The sequence below is a fragment of the Lissotriton helveticus genome, chromosome 6, assembly GCF_964261635.1.
Source record: "Lissotriton helveticus chromosome 6, aLisHel1.1, whole genome shotgun sequence".
Classification (NCBI taxonomy): Eukaryota; Metazoa; Chordata; class Amphibia; order Caudata; family Salamandridae; genus Lissotriton; species Lissotriton helveticus.
The window spans coordinates 1,620,739,566-1,620,751,783 of record NC_136067.1 but is presented as its reverse complement, the minus strand read 5'-3'; the positions used below and the strand labels follow the sequence as shown (position 1 = coordinate 1,620,751,783).

General features: G+C 42.5%; 1 protein-coding gene across 1 annotated transcript in view; it reads left to right on the top strand.

The window, feature by feature from the left end:
• Nucleotides 1–262: 262 nt before the first annotated feature.
• Nucleotides 263–12,218, top strand: part of LGALSL (galectin like) — a 50,484-nt gene continuing 38,528 nt past the window's right edge. The window contains exons 1-4 of the mRNA XM_078649425.1: nt 263–519; nt 1,353–1,427; nt 1,535–1,623; nt 6,269–6,440. Of these exons, the coding sequence (XP_078505551.1) occupies nt 478–519; nt 1,353–1,427; nt 1,535–1,623; nt 6,269–6,440 (378 nt within the window). The 5' untranslated portion in view covers nt 263–477. The remainder of the gene's footprint in view (nt 520–1,352; nt 1,428–1,534; nt 1,624–6,268; nt 6,441–12,218) is intronic.

Genomic DNA, 12,218 nt, shown 5'->3' with positions numbered 1-12,218 from the left:
CAAGGTAATAATACGCTGCAATTGCAACGCTGGAGAACAACAGAAAGGCTACAGGCAAATTGCTTGACTCCTTCTAAACTCCCCAGACGGAGTAATACTGTGAAAAGGACAGCAGCCCCGCTGCTTCTGCAGCTCTCCCTCCTGGCAGGTGACCGCGCACCGCTCCCAAGGGCACGTCACATGGCCCGTGGCCCGGCGGCTCCTCCCGTACCCGCAGCCTGCCCTGTCCGGGCCACGCTCCAGGTAGGCTGAACCCCTTATAACCCACGGCAGCCTCCCCTCCTCCCTATGCTTCCCCGGAGTCCAGACGCGGACAGACAGACAGCAGGCAGCGCTGCCGCTCAGCCTCTCCCGGGATCACCTCTAGAGCCGCCGGGCCCACGGTGATCCGCCGCTGAGCCGGGCTCAGACCTGCCCACCTCCCCTCCTCCCCCGCAGCAGCTGATCCGCCGCCTCCACCGCTCTGCAGCAGGCAAGATGGCGGGGTCGCTGGTGGAGAGAGACAGCCGCCTGTCCATGGTAGGTGCCCTGCATGCTTGTGTGTGTGCGCGCTCGAGAGAGAGGAGAGGGTGGCGCGAGCCCGGCCTGGCCCCGGGCCTCGGCACGAGCTCAGCCAGTGCCTCGCGCTCAGAGCCCAGTCAGTGCCTCGCGCGCAGAGCTCCTCACGCGCCACCAGCCCACGTCAACAGGCAGGCAGCAGCAGGTACCCGGCTGCAGCTACCGCAGCTCAGCCTGCAATGCCAGCTCCCTTCCCGTGACACCGCCCCGCAGGGACATGTGCCCCGTATGTTTACACACCGGGGCTGGAGGCTCGCGGGCACCTGGAGAGCATCCGGGAGAAAGTGTTTCCAGGAATGAAGCGCGAGCGCACCTACTTACTACCTTCGGTTTCCCATCACTACTGTCTGCTCTAGGGAATGGCTCATGTTGTTTACTAAATCTTCTTCCTGTAGTAAAACCGACTGACCTCGTCCAACAGGTCTCCCACGGACAGGGTTACGGGATATTTCGAAATCTCCGCGCTCATAATAAAAAAATAGTAAATCTGTTAGAGTCTCTGATAATGTATGTGCTCCTTTGCACAAAAATTGAACAAAAAAATCGCGAAAGCGATTGGATTTCTCTTTGTTAGTTTCTTTCACTGTCGGGCTAATCCCTCCTTCTGTGGGAGAATTACAGAATTACGGCAGATGAGAAAAAAGTCTCAGTTTTTCATCAGCGCGAGAGCTGCCAGAATTAATTACCGCCTTGCAACACAAATAGCTGTTTTTTTTTGCACTCCACCACAACCTGAACGTGCGTTGCCTAAATAATAAACACATGTGCCAATACTTGTTTGTGTTTTTATGCAGAAAATTGACAACGGGCATCACTTCAACGATTCGCTGGGCTCTCCGGTGCAAGCAGAGGTTTATTACCCACGACTGGTAAACACGTTTGTCCCTCACTACTGAAGCCATAGAGATGTGATGGTGCCCCTTGTTTTTGCCTGCTGCCTCTGAACACCACGCTCTCTCCCTTTCTCTGGTTGCAGGCTGTTCCCTTTTCTGGACATATAAAAGGAGGTCTGAGGCCGGGCAAGAAGATCTTGGTGATGGGGATTTTGGACTCAAACCCGCAAAGGTGAGAATTTGGATCTAGTCTGTGAGATCTACTCCAACAGAACCAAAATATATGTTGTTTTGCATCAGGACTGGGTTGGTCACACCAGACAGAGGGTATTTCGGGCTATCAAGGTTGTTTTCAGGGTCTGGATGTGCTGGGAAGCCTTCAGCCCACCCAGGCCTGAAGGCAGTCATGTTTGATCAGCACACATTTTTCTCATGGGTATTGGGCACACACATAAGATTTTCCGCAGCAGATAAAGAGAGCTCATGGGTACTGTTGCCACACGCTTCTGCATTTCAATATTTGATGGCATTTTCTTGCGGGAAACAGTATAGAGAGGGTTTCTGCTCAATTCGTGTGTTTGCTGGCTCTCTTCCACACACGGTTTGGCTCTAAAATGTTTTCCAGAGCTTATTTTAGTTCCAGTCCTAGCCCTGTTTCCCATGAGGGAATACGGCTAAAATCTCCATTTTTATGGGCAGAAAATGCAACCACAGCGTGTGCCATTTTAGCAGATTATTTTTAGCACAGGTTTGCTTTATATAACTTGATGTTTTCCCAGCTAACCCATAAATTACTATTGCAATGGGTTATGCAAGTGTTCACAGTCGGGTATATTTGTAAGTCTGTACTCTTGAAAACATTAGAGTGCGAGATTTGTAAAATACATTTCAGGCTGAGCCACATTTAAGATGATCAGATACCTGATGTTTTTTTTCAGTATCATGTTCATAAAGCTTGAAGTGTCCAGTCCTGTCCTGAGGACTCCCGACGTCTGCTAAGTAAATGGCATTGGGTGGTAAGATATGCCCAGGGTCACACAGTTTTGATCAGGCAGGGGAACTGGGACTGGAACCCTCGGCACTTGGTCAAAAACGTAAGATCTTTTACCACTAAATCACACATCTTCCCTTAGCTCTACTTGTTCGAATGTTTTTTTTTTTGCATTGTTTTTCATGTTTGAAATAATGGCAGTCGTGCATTACTTGCCACATTTTTGGATATAATACATAAGAAAGTAAGGCTTCCTGACTTTGCAAGTGATTGAATGAGAAATATTCATGTGTGGTGCCACAGCAATGGAGTCTACCTTCCATGCAATGTATGGCAATATTTGCTGTTCATTGTTGACCCACTTGCTCGGCTAGAAACAGTATTGTTTGTTTGCACAGAGGGCACTTAGAGGCTGGCATTTGTTGGTACTGCTATGTTACAGATGTATGACGTTACAACGCATACTTTTACATCGCATGCCTTTACAACGCGGTATTTACAACGAATACCATTACAACGCATAGTGCTTTTGGGTGTTGGATAGTGAATTATTTAATTTACTATTCCAACTCCAGTCCCCGTGGATAGTAGGGAAGGTGTTGGATAGTAAATTAAATATATTCCCTATCCTAGAGCGCCCCCCCAGCGCAATGCGTTGTAATGGTTTGCGTTGTAAAAGTTGCGTCGTAAAGGCACTGCGTGGTAAAAGTTGCGTTGTAAAGGTTGTACACCTATGTTACACGTACCGCTGGGTGTGTTTTGAAAGTAGGTCTGTGTATCCCCCCTCCCCCCCTTCCAAAAAGATTTTGCATGGAAACAATTGCCAGCATGAGACAAGAAAGACACGCTGACCAACCAGTACAATAAAAGAAACTCATTTGTTTCAGAGTAGCAATACACACATAAAGCAACAAAAAGCGAAAGGTATGCTAGCACAGTGAAAGAGTCCCAAAAAATGTATGCAGAATTTACATTTTTGGCAATTTGGTTGTCAAATGCCAGAACTCGTTTCATTTGCCAGAGAGCAGTAATATGAAAATATGTCAACGTGTTGCAATCTTGTCCCATGTTTTGCCGGTACATGTTACAAATTAACAGATTCTGGGACTCGAAGTCTCTGTTTACTTCAGTTGCAACAGAGTGTCGATAATCATGATTTGTATGGAGCACATGTAGAGCCAGTTCAGGGTGTTTGGTGTGCATGGAGTGCTCTGGCCAACTTAACTGTGCATGTTTGTAATTAAAACAAAAAAGCAAGGTACTCTATTTCATTGCAGCATCTGTGGGCAGGGAGCTCTGTATTTTTCACTACATTCAAACGCAGCATATACCAAATTCAAGAAATTATTACATTATTAAAATCTTTCTTATTTTAAGTCTGTCCTTTGGCCCCGCCGTTGTATCTATTGTGTCTATTCGTATGCCAGAGATACCCCATTGGGATGATTCGTGCGCGATACCAAGTTAAAATAACATAACATAACATAAATACATTATTCATTCCAAAAATGCAAGGATTGGATAAGAATGAACACAATTATTTCATTGCCCACTGCGAGTGATTTCTCCACAGAGAGGTCATGGATTGAATACTTGTCAACAGCACTCGTTCCTGTACCTGAAATTTGATTGGTCAGCATGAGGACTGCAGAATCATTGGACCTAAAACATGCATCAAATCATCCATCCTTCCTCTAGTCTATTAATCTTTCTTTTCATCCCAGACTCATCTCTGTGTGCTTCTTGTGTGCCGTTCCTCTCTTCTCTGTTTGTTGTATGATTGTCAGTCTCTATATATTGGCTCGAGTTGGTTGGTACCCGGCTCGCCCAGGGCCTTAACTATTCACCAGGCCCTGCCTCCTCTCGCTGTTTTCCCTTTCACCTTGATTTTTCTCCTGACTTTCCCTGAGCCCTCCTTGCCTTGACCCGTCCCTACATTTCTGCCCATCTTTTCTTCTTTCTGACCAGACACCCTTTTAGGGATTATCATTGAAATCACATAGCTGTTGTTTCTCATTCCCTCTCTTTTCTTGTTCCAAAGATTTTTATTGGCATTTAAAATATCATAAGATAGTTCTAGCATGCATAGAACTTGTAGCATACAGGACGCGAAACACAGTACAGTAAAATTCATTGTATTACAAACCATAGATCATAATAAGAGTAGAAGCATAACATGCTGTAACCCAACATAGTATAAATCAAATGATGTAAGACATGCATGGACAAACATGCCACATACGAGTAGATATTTGGTATTTATGCCTAAGAGCATGTTATTGATAGTCAATGGACTAGGCCAACAATGTATACAATTTTTTCGTATACCAATAAGGAAGAATAGTTCCTAGCCTTTGATAGATTCCTTTAATAGATCTATTCGTAGTTAAAAGAGAAAAAAGTCTGTAGTCATGTACAGGGGTGGCTTCATATAGTGAGATGTATGCAAGGTGTAGCAACCGACTGTGTGAAGAAACTAAATCCAACCTAAATAAGACAGCACAACCCTTGAGAGAGATCGCACCTCTCCTGGTATCTCCAATGTATTAGGAAGAAAAAGAAGGCCATGTACCTGGCATTCTGCACACAATTAAAGCACCCACTGTCAAGGGGTGGCCCAAACAGGTCTATGTAAATTCAAACAAGATACAGAGGTGCACCAAGTAACAGTTATATGTCAAAGTAGTCAGAAAGTACAGTTCTGTTTTCAAAGACGTGTGCCAAAATCTTCTTTTACTCAGTAATATTCACATATATGATGTATGTGCAGCAGAAAATAGCCAGCGTATTTCGTCCAAAACATTGGACTTCTTCAGGGCAAACGTAAAAAAGATGTATGTGATGGTGACACTTCTGATTCACCCATCCAATTGTAAGCATTGAACATAGTCTAGCTGTATGTATAATACCGCAATCTATGTAAGAAGAACCGTTTAGTAGGAGGTAACATAGATAGTCAATCAGGGTGAGTTCACTCCTGGAGCTTCCAACTAGGGAAGCCAAGGGTACATAAACCCTAAAAACATCACCAGAATCCATGCCACACAAAAGTATGTGCCTCATTGACCCCCACACACGACTGGGGGCTTGAGTGACGAAACTAGTATACGTAGAGAGGGGGGAAAGAGGAGAGAGTAGGAGGGTGAGTGGGAATGAGGAATTCTCAGCTATACCCTATACGCATAATAGGGGCTTAAGTAAGGTGGTGACCTATATGGCTATCATTTCCCCTCTCCTGGTCCCTTTTCACTTCTAGTGCTTCTAGGAGGCCTAAAGTGCTATCCATGCAACCAGTATGACACAGCTTGGCTGTTGGTCTCCATACTTGTGTTTTGTGTTTGCCTGTCTGATGGGTGTGTACATTGGTGCTTTTAGCTCTCTGTACATAGTTGACTGTTTCCTGGTCTGTGGGGCATGCCTCTAGGTGTGTGGATCTGTGTGTTTATGAATATTATTAGGTATATGGCTCGGCCTACTTAACAGCATAAATGCACAATTTACGTAAATGTATATATGTACATTGTGTCAGTATGCACTACTTTACCAAAGTCAAACCGACTGGTTTTGTCAGTCATTGCTTTAACTATACTTATACCTAGTATATTGCACTTTCAGGCTCTGTGTTTGTAAATTGTGTTATATAACACTTTTAGCCTCAGCATGTTATTGACACCTGAAGGCGGTGTATGCTGGACTTCAAACACCTTATTGATTTCTGCTAGTATGACTGTTGCTATGTGTTTTGCGCTACTTCTGGTTAAGAACATGGGTATTTTTTCCTGTTGAAGATCTGGAAATGGTCTGGAAACCACATGTGGGAAGTACTTTGCTTTCTTTCCCCTGGATTAGAGGGTTGACTTTTTTTTTCTCCCCATGCCTTTCACAGCTTTGACATCAGCCTCACATGTGGGGATTCGAACGACGCGGATGTGGCCATGGAACTCAAAGTTGCATTTGCAGAAAAACAGCTCCTCAGAAATGCCTGCGTGGCTGGCCAATGGGGCGAAGCACAGTCATCTCTCGCCTACTTCCCGTTCATCCCGGACCAACCATTCAGAGTGAGTACTTCCGGGGCACGCGGACACATCCAGGCCTCTACATGACATCTTTCGGCTTGTTGTGCTTGCAGGGAGTGAGGTCGACCAGTGGGAATTATTATTATGACTGCCGTGCTTAGCAAACATCACTAGGCAGACAAAAGAACTGACAACTCTCAGTTAATTATTTTACTAAAATGGGTAGTAGACTAGTACAAAAATTCCGGAGTCCTCTTTACTAGAAAACATAAGAAATAACACTTCTAAACATTCAAACGTGCTAGATGAGCAGAAACATACAGGTAGCGTTGTCTTTTCTTTTCCAGTCTTTGATTAGCTGTGAATGCTTACTACTTTTGATCACATATTTGAATCATCCTTGGCTTACAATTTTGAAACCTGCATTTTATAAGGCACAGGCAATTCCAGCCTTCCACTCGAATGTGTTTAGAGTATATCTTTTTTACCTTGACAGAGGAGCACATTTGCAGCGACATGAGTGAGCTCTGGTCAACCACAAACAAGCCTTGGTAAAGGACGGCTATTCAACACATTGGCCCTGCTTATCAGTAGCCCAGAAAATTGTCTGGATTCCACCCACCCAGACAGTTACTGATGGGTTGCTTCAGGAGTGAGGAAAATCTATCCTGTTATGAGTTGGACCCTGAAGATACACTTAGAAATGAGGAATTACCAGGGAATCTGTAGTAGTGTGTCTGATTTCCCCAGAAGTTCCTCATTTTAGTTCAGACTTTCATCTGGAGATTTGTCCACAGAAAGTTAGTGATCTGCGGTGCTTCTGCATATCTCATAATTCTAAAGGGGCTGATAACAGTACAGTTTTCTGACCTGAAAGCAACTCAGTGAGTCAGGAGGGGGGCCCTCTATGTACTTTGAGGGGCCCCCCAAGTTTCATTACGCCACTAAGGTGGATGCAGGGCGCTCCATAGAGAAGAACGAAGAGCGTTGCACAAAAGACTCAGCATGAATACCTGCAATGAGCTACACTAAGTCTATAAGGATACATAAAAGGGTGAGAATAGACCACCCTAGAATGTTGTGACAAAGGTAACATGAGCCTTGGACGCGGCCCATGAAGAAGAGTGCAAAGCATATAATTACATACTACTTCCTGCCCCCCTCCCTTGCAGCCTGAGTAGGGTCCCATGAATGTAGTGACGCCGACACAAGGGAGGCACCCCAATCATATAGACGCACTGCAACTCCAATTGTAGTCTATAACCAGAAGAACATTTAAAGCAAAAGGCATAATAATTTCTTTAAGTACCATTCAATTGAAACTGCTATAATAATGAGTTGAGGAAATACCAGACAGCGAAATCGCCTGACTTGAATATGCTGCTGTATAAAAAGCAGATGGAATGAAAAAAAAATATGCCTAAACAATTGTACATTCAGGCATATTGTATGAATTGAAAACATTTAATAAAATGGTTTATAAAATATACACCAGTGGATACAAAATTTCTACCCGAACAGCATAAAGGCTCACATTCTATTATGTGGTGAGTTCTCTAGAGTATAATCTGCCTTTTAAAGTGTGCAGCGGAATTAGGGTTTCCTCCATAGCTGCTCTCTCTTTAAAAAATTTAGGAGTGTAGTTCAATCCTGAGCTATTCTGTATAAATCATTTTGGAGACTTGTAAAAACTCCAACAACCAACTAACTATGTTGACGAGAATCCTCTTGTGCCTGGCATTAACCCACTGCAGAACACCTACTAGTGCTATGATGCTGGCTCGGATTCACTATTGTGAGCTAATCCTAACACTGCCACAAGTAAAACATCCATACATTTCACAGAATGCTAAACCAAACATCTAGCTATTTCTGGACCTCAAGAAACCAACTTGCATCACTCAGCCTTTAAAGAGTCTCACTGGTTCACTATCGCACAGAGACTGAAATTTAAGGTATTATGAAAAGCTTTCCAAGTACACTGAAGTTCAACCCAAATTTACTACAGGAGCTCACGCCTCGCTGCTCTCCAGCTCTTGCCCTTAGAGTAAGCAAAGTGAGCAGGAAGAGGTATGGGGCAGACTATACACTCCCTGAATACCCAACTGTGGAATGCCTTGAGCTCAAACTTGAGGAAGCTGCCAATTTGGGTAGCCTCCAAAAACACCAGAGCATGAGCCTTTTCAAGAGGTTTCAAATATCACTTCAGTGAAGACACATCCTCAACCAGGGGTTTCCAACCTTTTATGTAATAAGACCTACTTATTGACAATGACAATGATACCAAGCAACTACTATCATTAATGTTGTCGCCCTATGCAAGATAACACGCAGACACTGTCCATGATGAGGGGACTATGCACTCACTTGGCAGCATAGTGTGTTAAATTAGTGGTAGTGTATCACATGTCACTAGGGTGTGCTAAAACGTTTGTTAAAGACTGGGATGTCTCATGATTACTAACGATAGTGACTATTTTGCAGACTGAAAGGTGCACTAGGTAGTAAAATTCTGAAAACTTCACTTCCTCATCTCACCTTAAGGATAACAGATTTGGAGCTCTACCTAGTCATAGTCATGAAAAAGAAATGCATCTTACCCAACTTTGTATATGGATACATAAATCATCAATAACTGTTGAGTGCATAAATAAAACAAATGCCTCCAATTTCTATTAACATAAACATGCTTGTGCTCTGTTACTTAGGTAGCCTGATTTAGATTTGTGGCGTTGGAAAATCAACTGTATTTGGGGTTGTCCATAGTAGCCATTTACGTTTCTTCACCAAAGTAAATATCTGTGCCAAAAGAGGAACCACTTTGACTGCAAAGCACTTTTGTAGAAAGTCCACCAATGCTCTGAATGCTAGCAAAAGTTCTGATAGCAGATATGGGTCAGGTAATGTCCACCAATTGGGAGTGCACAGTAAGTGTCCATATAATGGTCTCCATAACAATACCAGCTATATCCTAGCCTGTATGGACACTACAACTATCTTTTTCTGAAAGTTTGCCGCCATTGCCATAGTAATCGTTCACAGTTAACTCTGTCTGATGTCAGAGATGGAGGTGGATAAGTGCTCCAGCAAGTTAAACAAGGTCCAATCCAGATTTGGCGGAACACGAAGGGACTTCACTGGAGGCATGTTTTGGTGGATTCTTTATCACTGCTTTCCTCTCAATCATTTCAAGTGTTGTAGAGTGTCCTTCATTTTCCATATATATTTAACATTCTCTTCACTTCCTTGAACTGCAGGGTGCTATTGAGGTACTCCTAGAATCAATAGATCAGTAAGCGATTTGAAGATCTTCATAGCAAGAGTTAATTATGACCCATAGTTTATATTTTTTACATGTGCTTATGCACACCATTGTTCTTTCCCACAGTTAAAAGGAACCTTTTGTAATCGTGCCCCCAATGCAGGGTTCCCCGAAATGTATTGAGACATTATTTGAACCACTGAGAATTGTAGATGAGAATAATCATGCCACTGTTACTTTCAAAGACGTCTACATGTTGCACTCAATGTGAAGATGTAAGATTCATCATTTTGGAGTAAAGTAATGTGAACATGAGCTAACTTATAAGCCTGGAGTCAGCCAATTACAGTGTTCCACACTGGGATGCGCTCTAATTCCAATGTGTGCTGAAAAGCTAGTATTGTGACTGCTAGGCTGGAAGGATGCTGAGTGGGAAGCACAGGTCTAGCTCTTCAACAGTACTTCCACAATGTCTCACGTATTTTTTCACATTTATACTCGGGCACATGCACTCTAGTTGATTGCTCCTCTCTCACTGTATCCTAAGCCTGTCTGAAAGTGATATGCTTTGGATTAGTATTTCCTAAACCTGCCTGATTTTCTCTGCTTGGTGTTAGTATCTTAGAAACAACGACCTCGCTTTTTAACTAACACATGTGTCGAGAATATTGCAGCATGTCTGGTTATGTGATGCTACAGGATGGTAACTCCGTGGGTGGGTTTGATATCAATTTATTTATATTTGATTCAATCTTGTAAAATATAGTAACAAGTAGCCATACTAGTTCCTAAAATCAAATCTGAATTTAATCTAGCAACAATATAAAGACTCCAAAATGTACACATTTTAGTTAACAATTTCTTATCATCCACATTCAATTGTAATCTAGCTTCATAGTCCATATCTGACTTAATCATTGAGAACAAACTTACAAAAAATTGAAATTTAAATAGAATAGAGTGCATTGTTGAGCTATTTATATTCATGTGTTATACCAGTACAAGTTGCTGTATGCTCTTATAAGTTCATATATCTCAGCCGGATCCATAAATATAATTAACATTGTTGTAAATATCAAGACATCTTAAGGTACATTGGAATTTCTCTTGGGATATATTTAATGTACATATCATACAAGCTCTTAACCAATATTGCCTCCTCATCTACCATTTGTGCAAATCTTTTCACTTGCCTCTTAATATTAGCCGTAAACTACTTTACAGTAACTTCACTATTAACGGACAGCTCCTCATATTGTAGTGCTTTGATCGGTCGGTTATTGTATTGAACGTGAACGTCATTAAATAGATTAGCCCCATGACCTACTTCAGTAAACACCTCACCCATTAGTTGGAATTAAACTCCCTAGAGGCATTAAAGCCCATCAAAGGGGTCTGAATCAGTGACTGATGTTAAATTAAGTTCCAGCCTAATTATCTCAAGATGAATCTCTCACATGGAAATAGCTGCATATGATAATTGCTTCCAAGCCATCAATTGACAATCTTCTGTTCGGAAGCCAAGAAATAGCCCCATACACTATGAATGGGGCAACCTTTGTTTCATTAGCTTTAAAAATTGGCATAGCTTCCATGCTGAGCATCGGATCTGCTTCTTCTCCATACCAACACTAGTACATTGTTTTTCATGTATTTACATTTGTGGCTCCATCTTAGTTGGTTGTCTCCCAGGCATATACAATGTTTCACCTGCTTCGTACACTTGTTCCCATGTGGCATGTGGTTTGGGTGTATTTTCAAAGACTATGACTTTGCTTTTGTTGACAATAAGCAAATTACATGCTGCTTGTGCTCGGGTGATTGCAGGCCAGTCCGGGGTTTATTGAAATTTCACTATATTATCAGCAATAGACTTAGAAAAGGAGGACCTCCACATCTTATTGGGAGGAGTTTACCTTGATTAAGTAAATCAGTGTTGTAAAGATTAAATAATTGGGGCACATGCCTTTTTAGGGTAAAGTCTACCAGACAGAGTAGCTGTCTGGTTTGCTGACGACATCTTGAGGATATTCAGAAAGCTTCCCTGGGAATACATTCCACCCATTGCTTACTATTGCCTTAGAGGTTTGTAACTTACATTTGCTTGATTTCTATTGCTGGCTTTATTTGTTTTAGGCTTTCCAGCTTGAGCGTGTCGCTTCCGTGGTCCATACCTTAATTACTGTATCCTTCTGAGCGCTCCATTTCTGTAAACAGACCGTTAATTCTAGTTCTTATCTTGCCACATTTGCTGTCCATTCAAAGACAGCGGTCAAGTGTCAGGCTCTGTTTTCCATGGAGCTTGTTGTTTACTTTTCTTTCTCTGACTTCAAAGTGAGAGGATTTATGTGACAATCATGCTGGCCTTTGGGGGTGTACTAGAGGAAGGCTGTACGTTGTTATTTTTTTATCTAGCAGACAGCAAAATTTAAATGTCTGTAAATGAACTGTGCAGATGTTTGGGGAATATGCCAGAATTGGAAAAGCACAAAGGAAGCATATGTTTTGGTAATTCTGAAGTGTGGTGGAAACAAATATTTTAATGTGATAAAACAAAT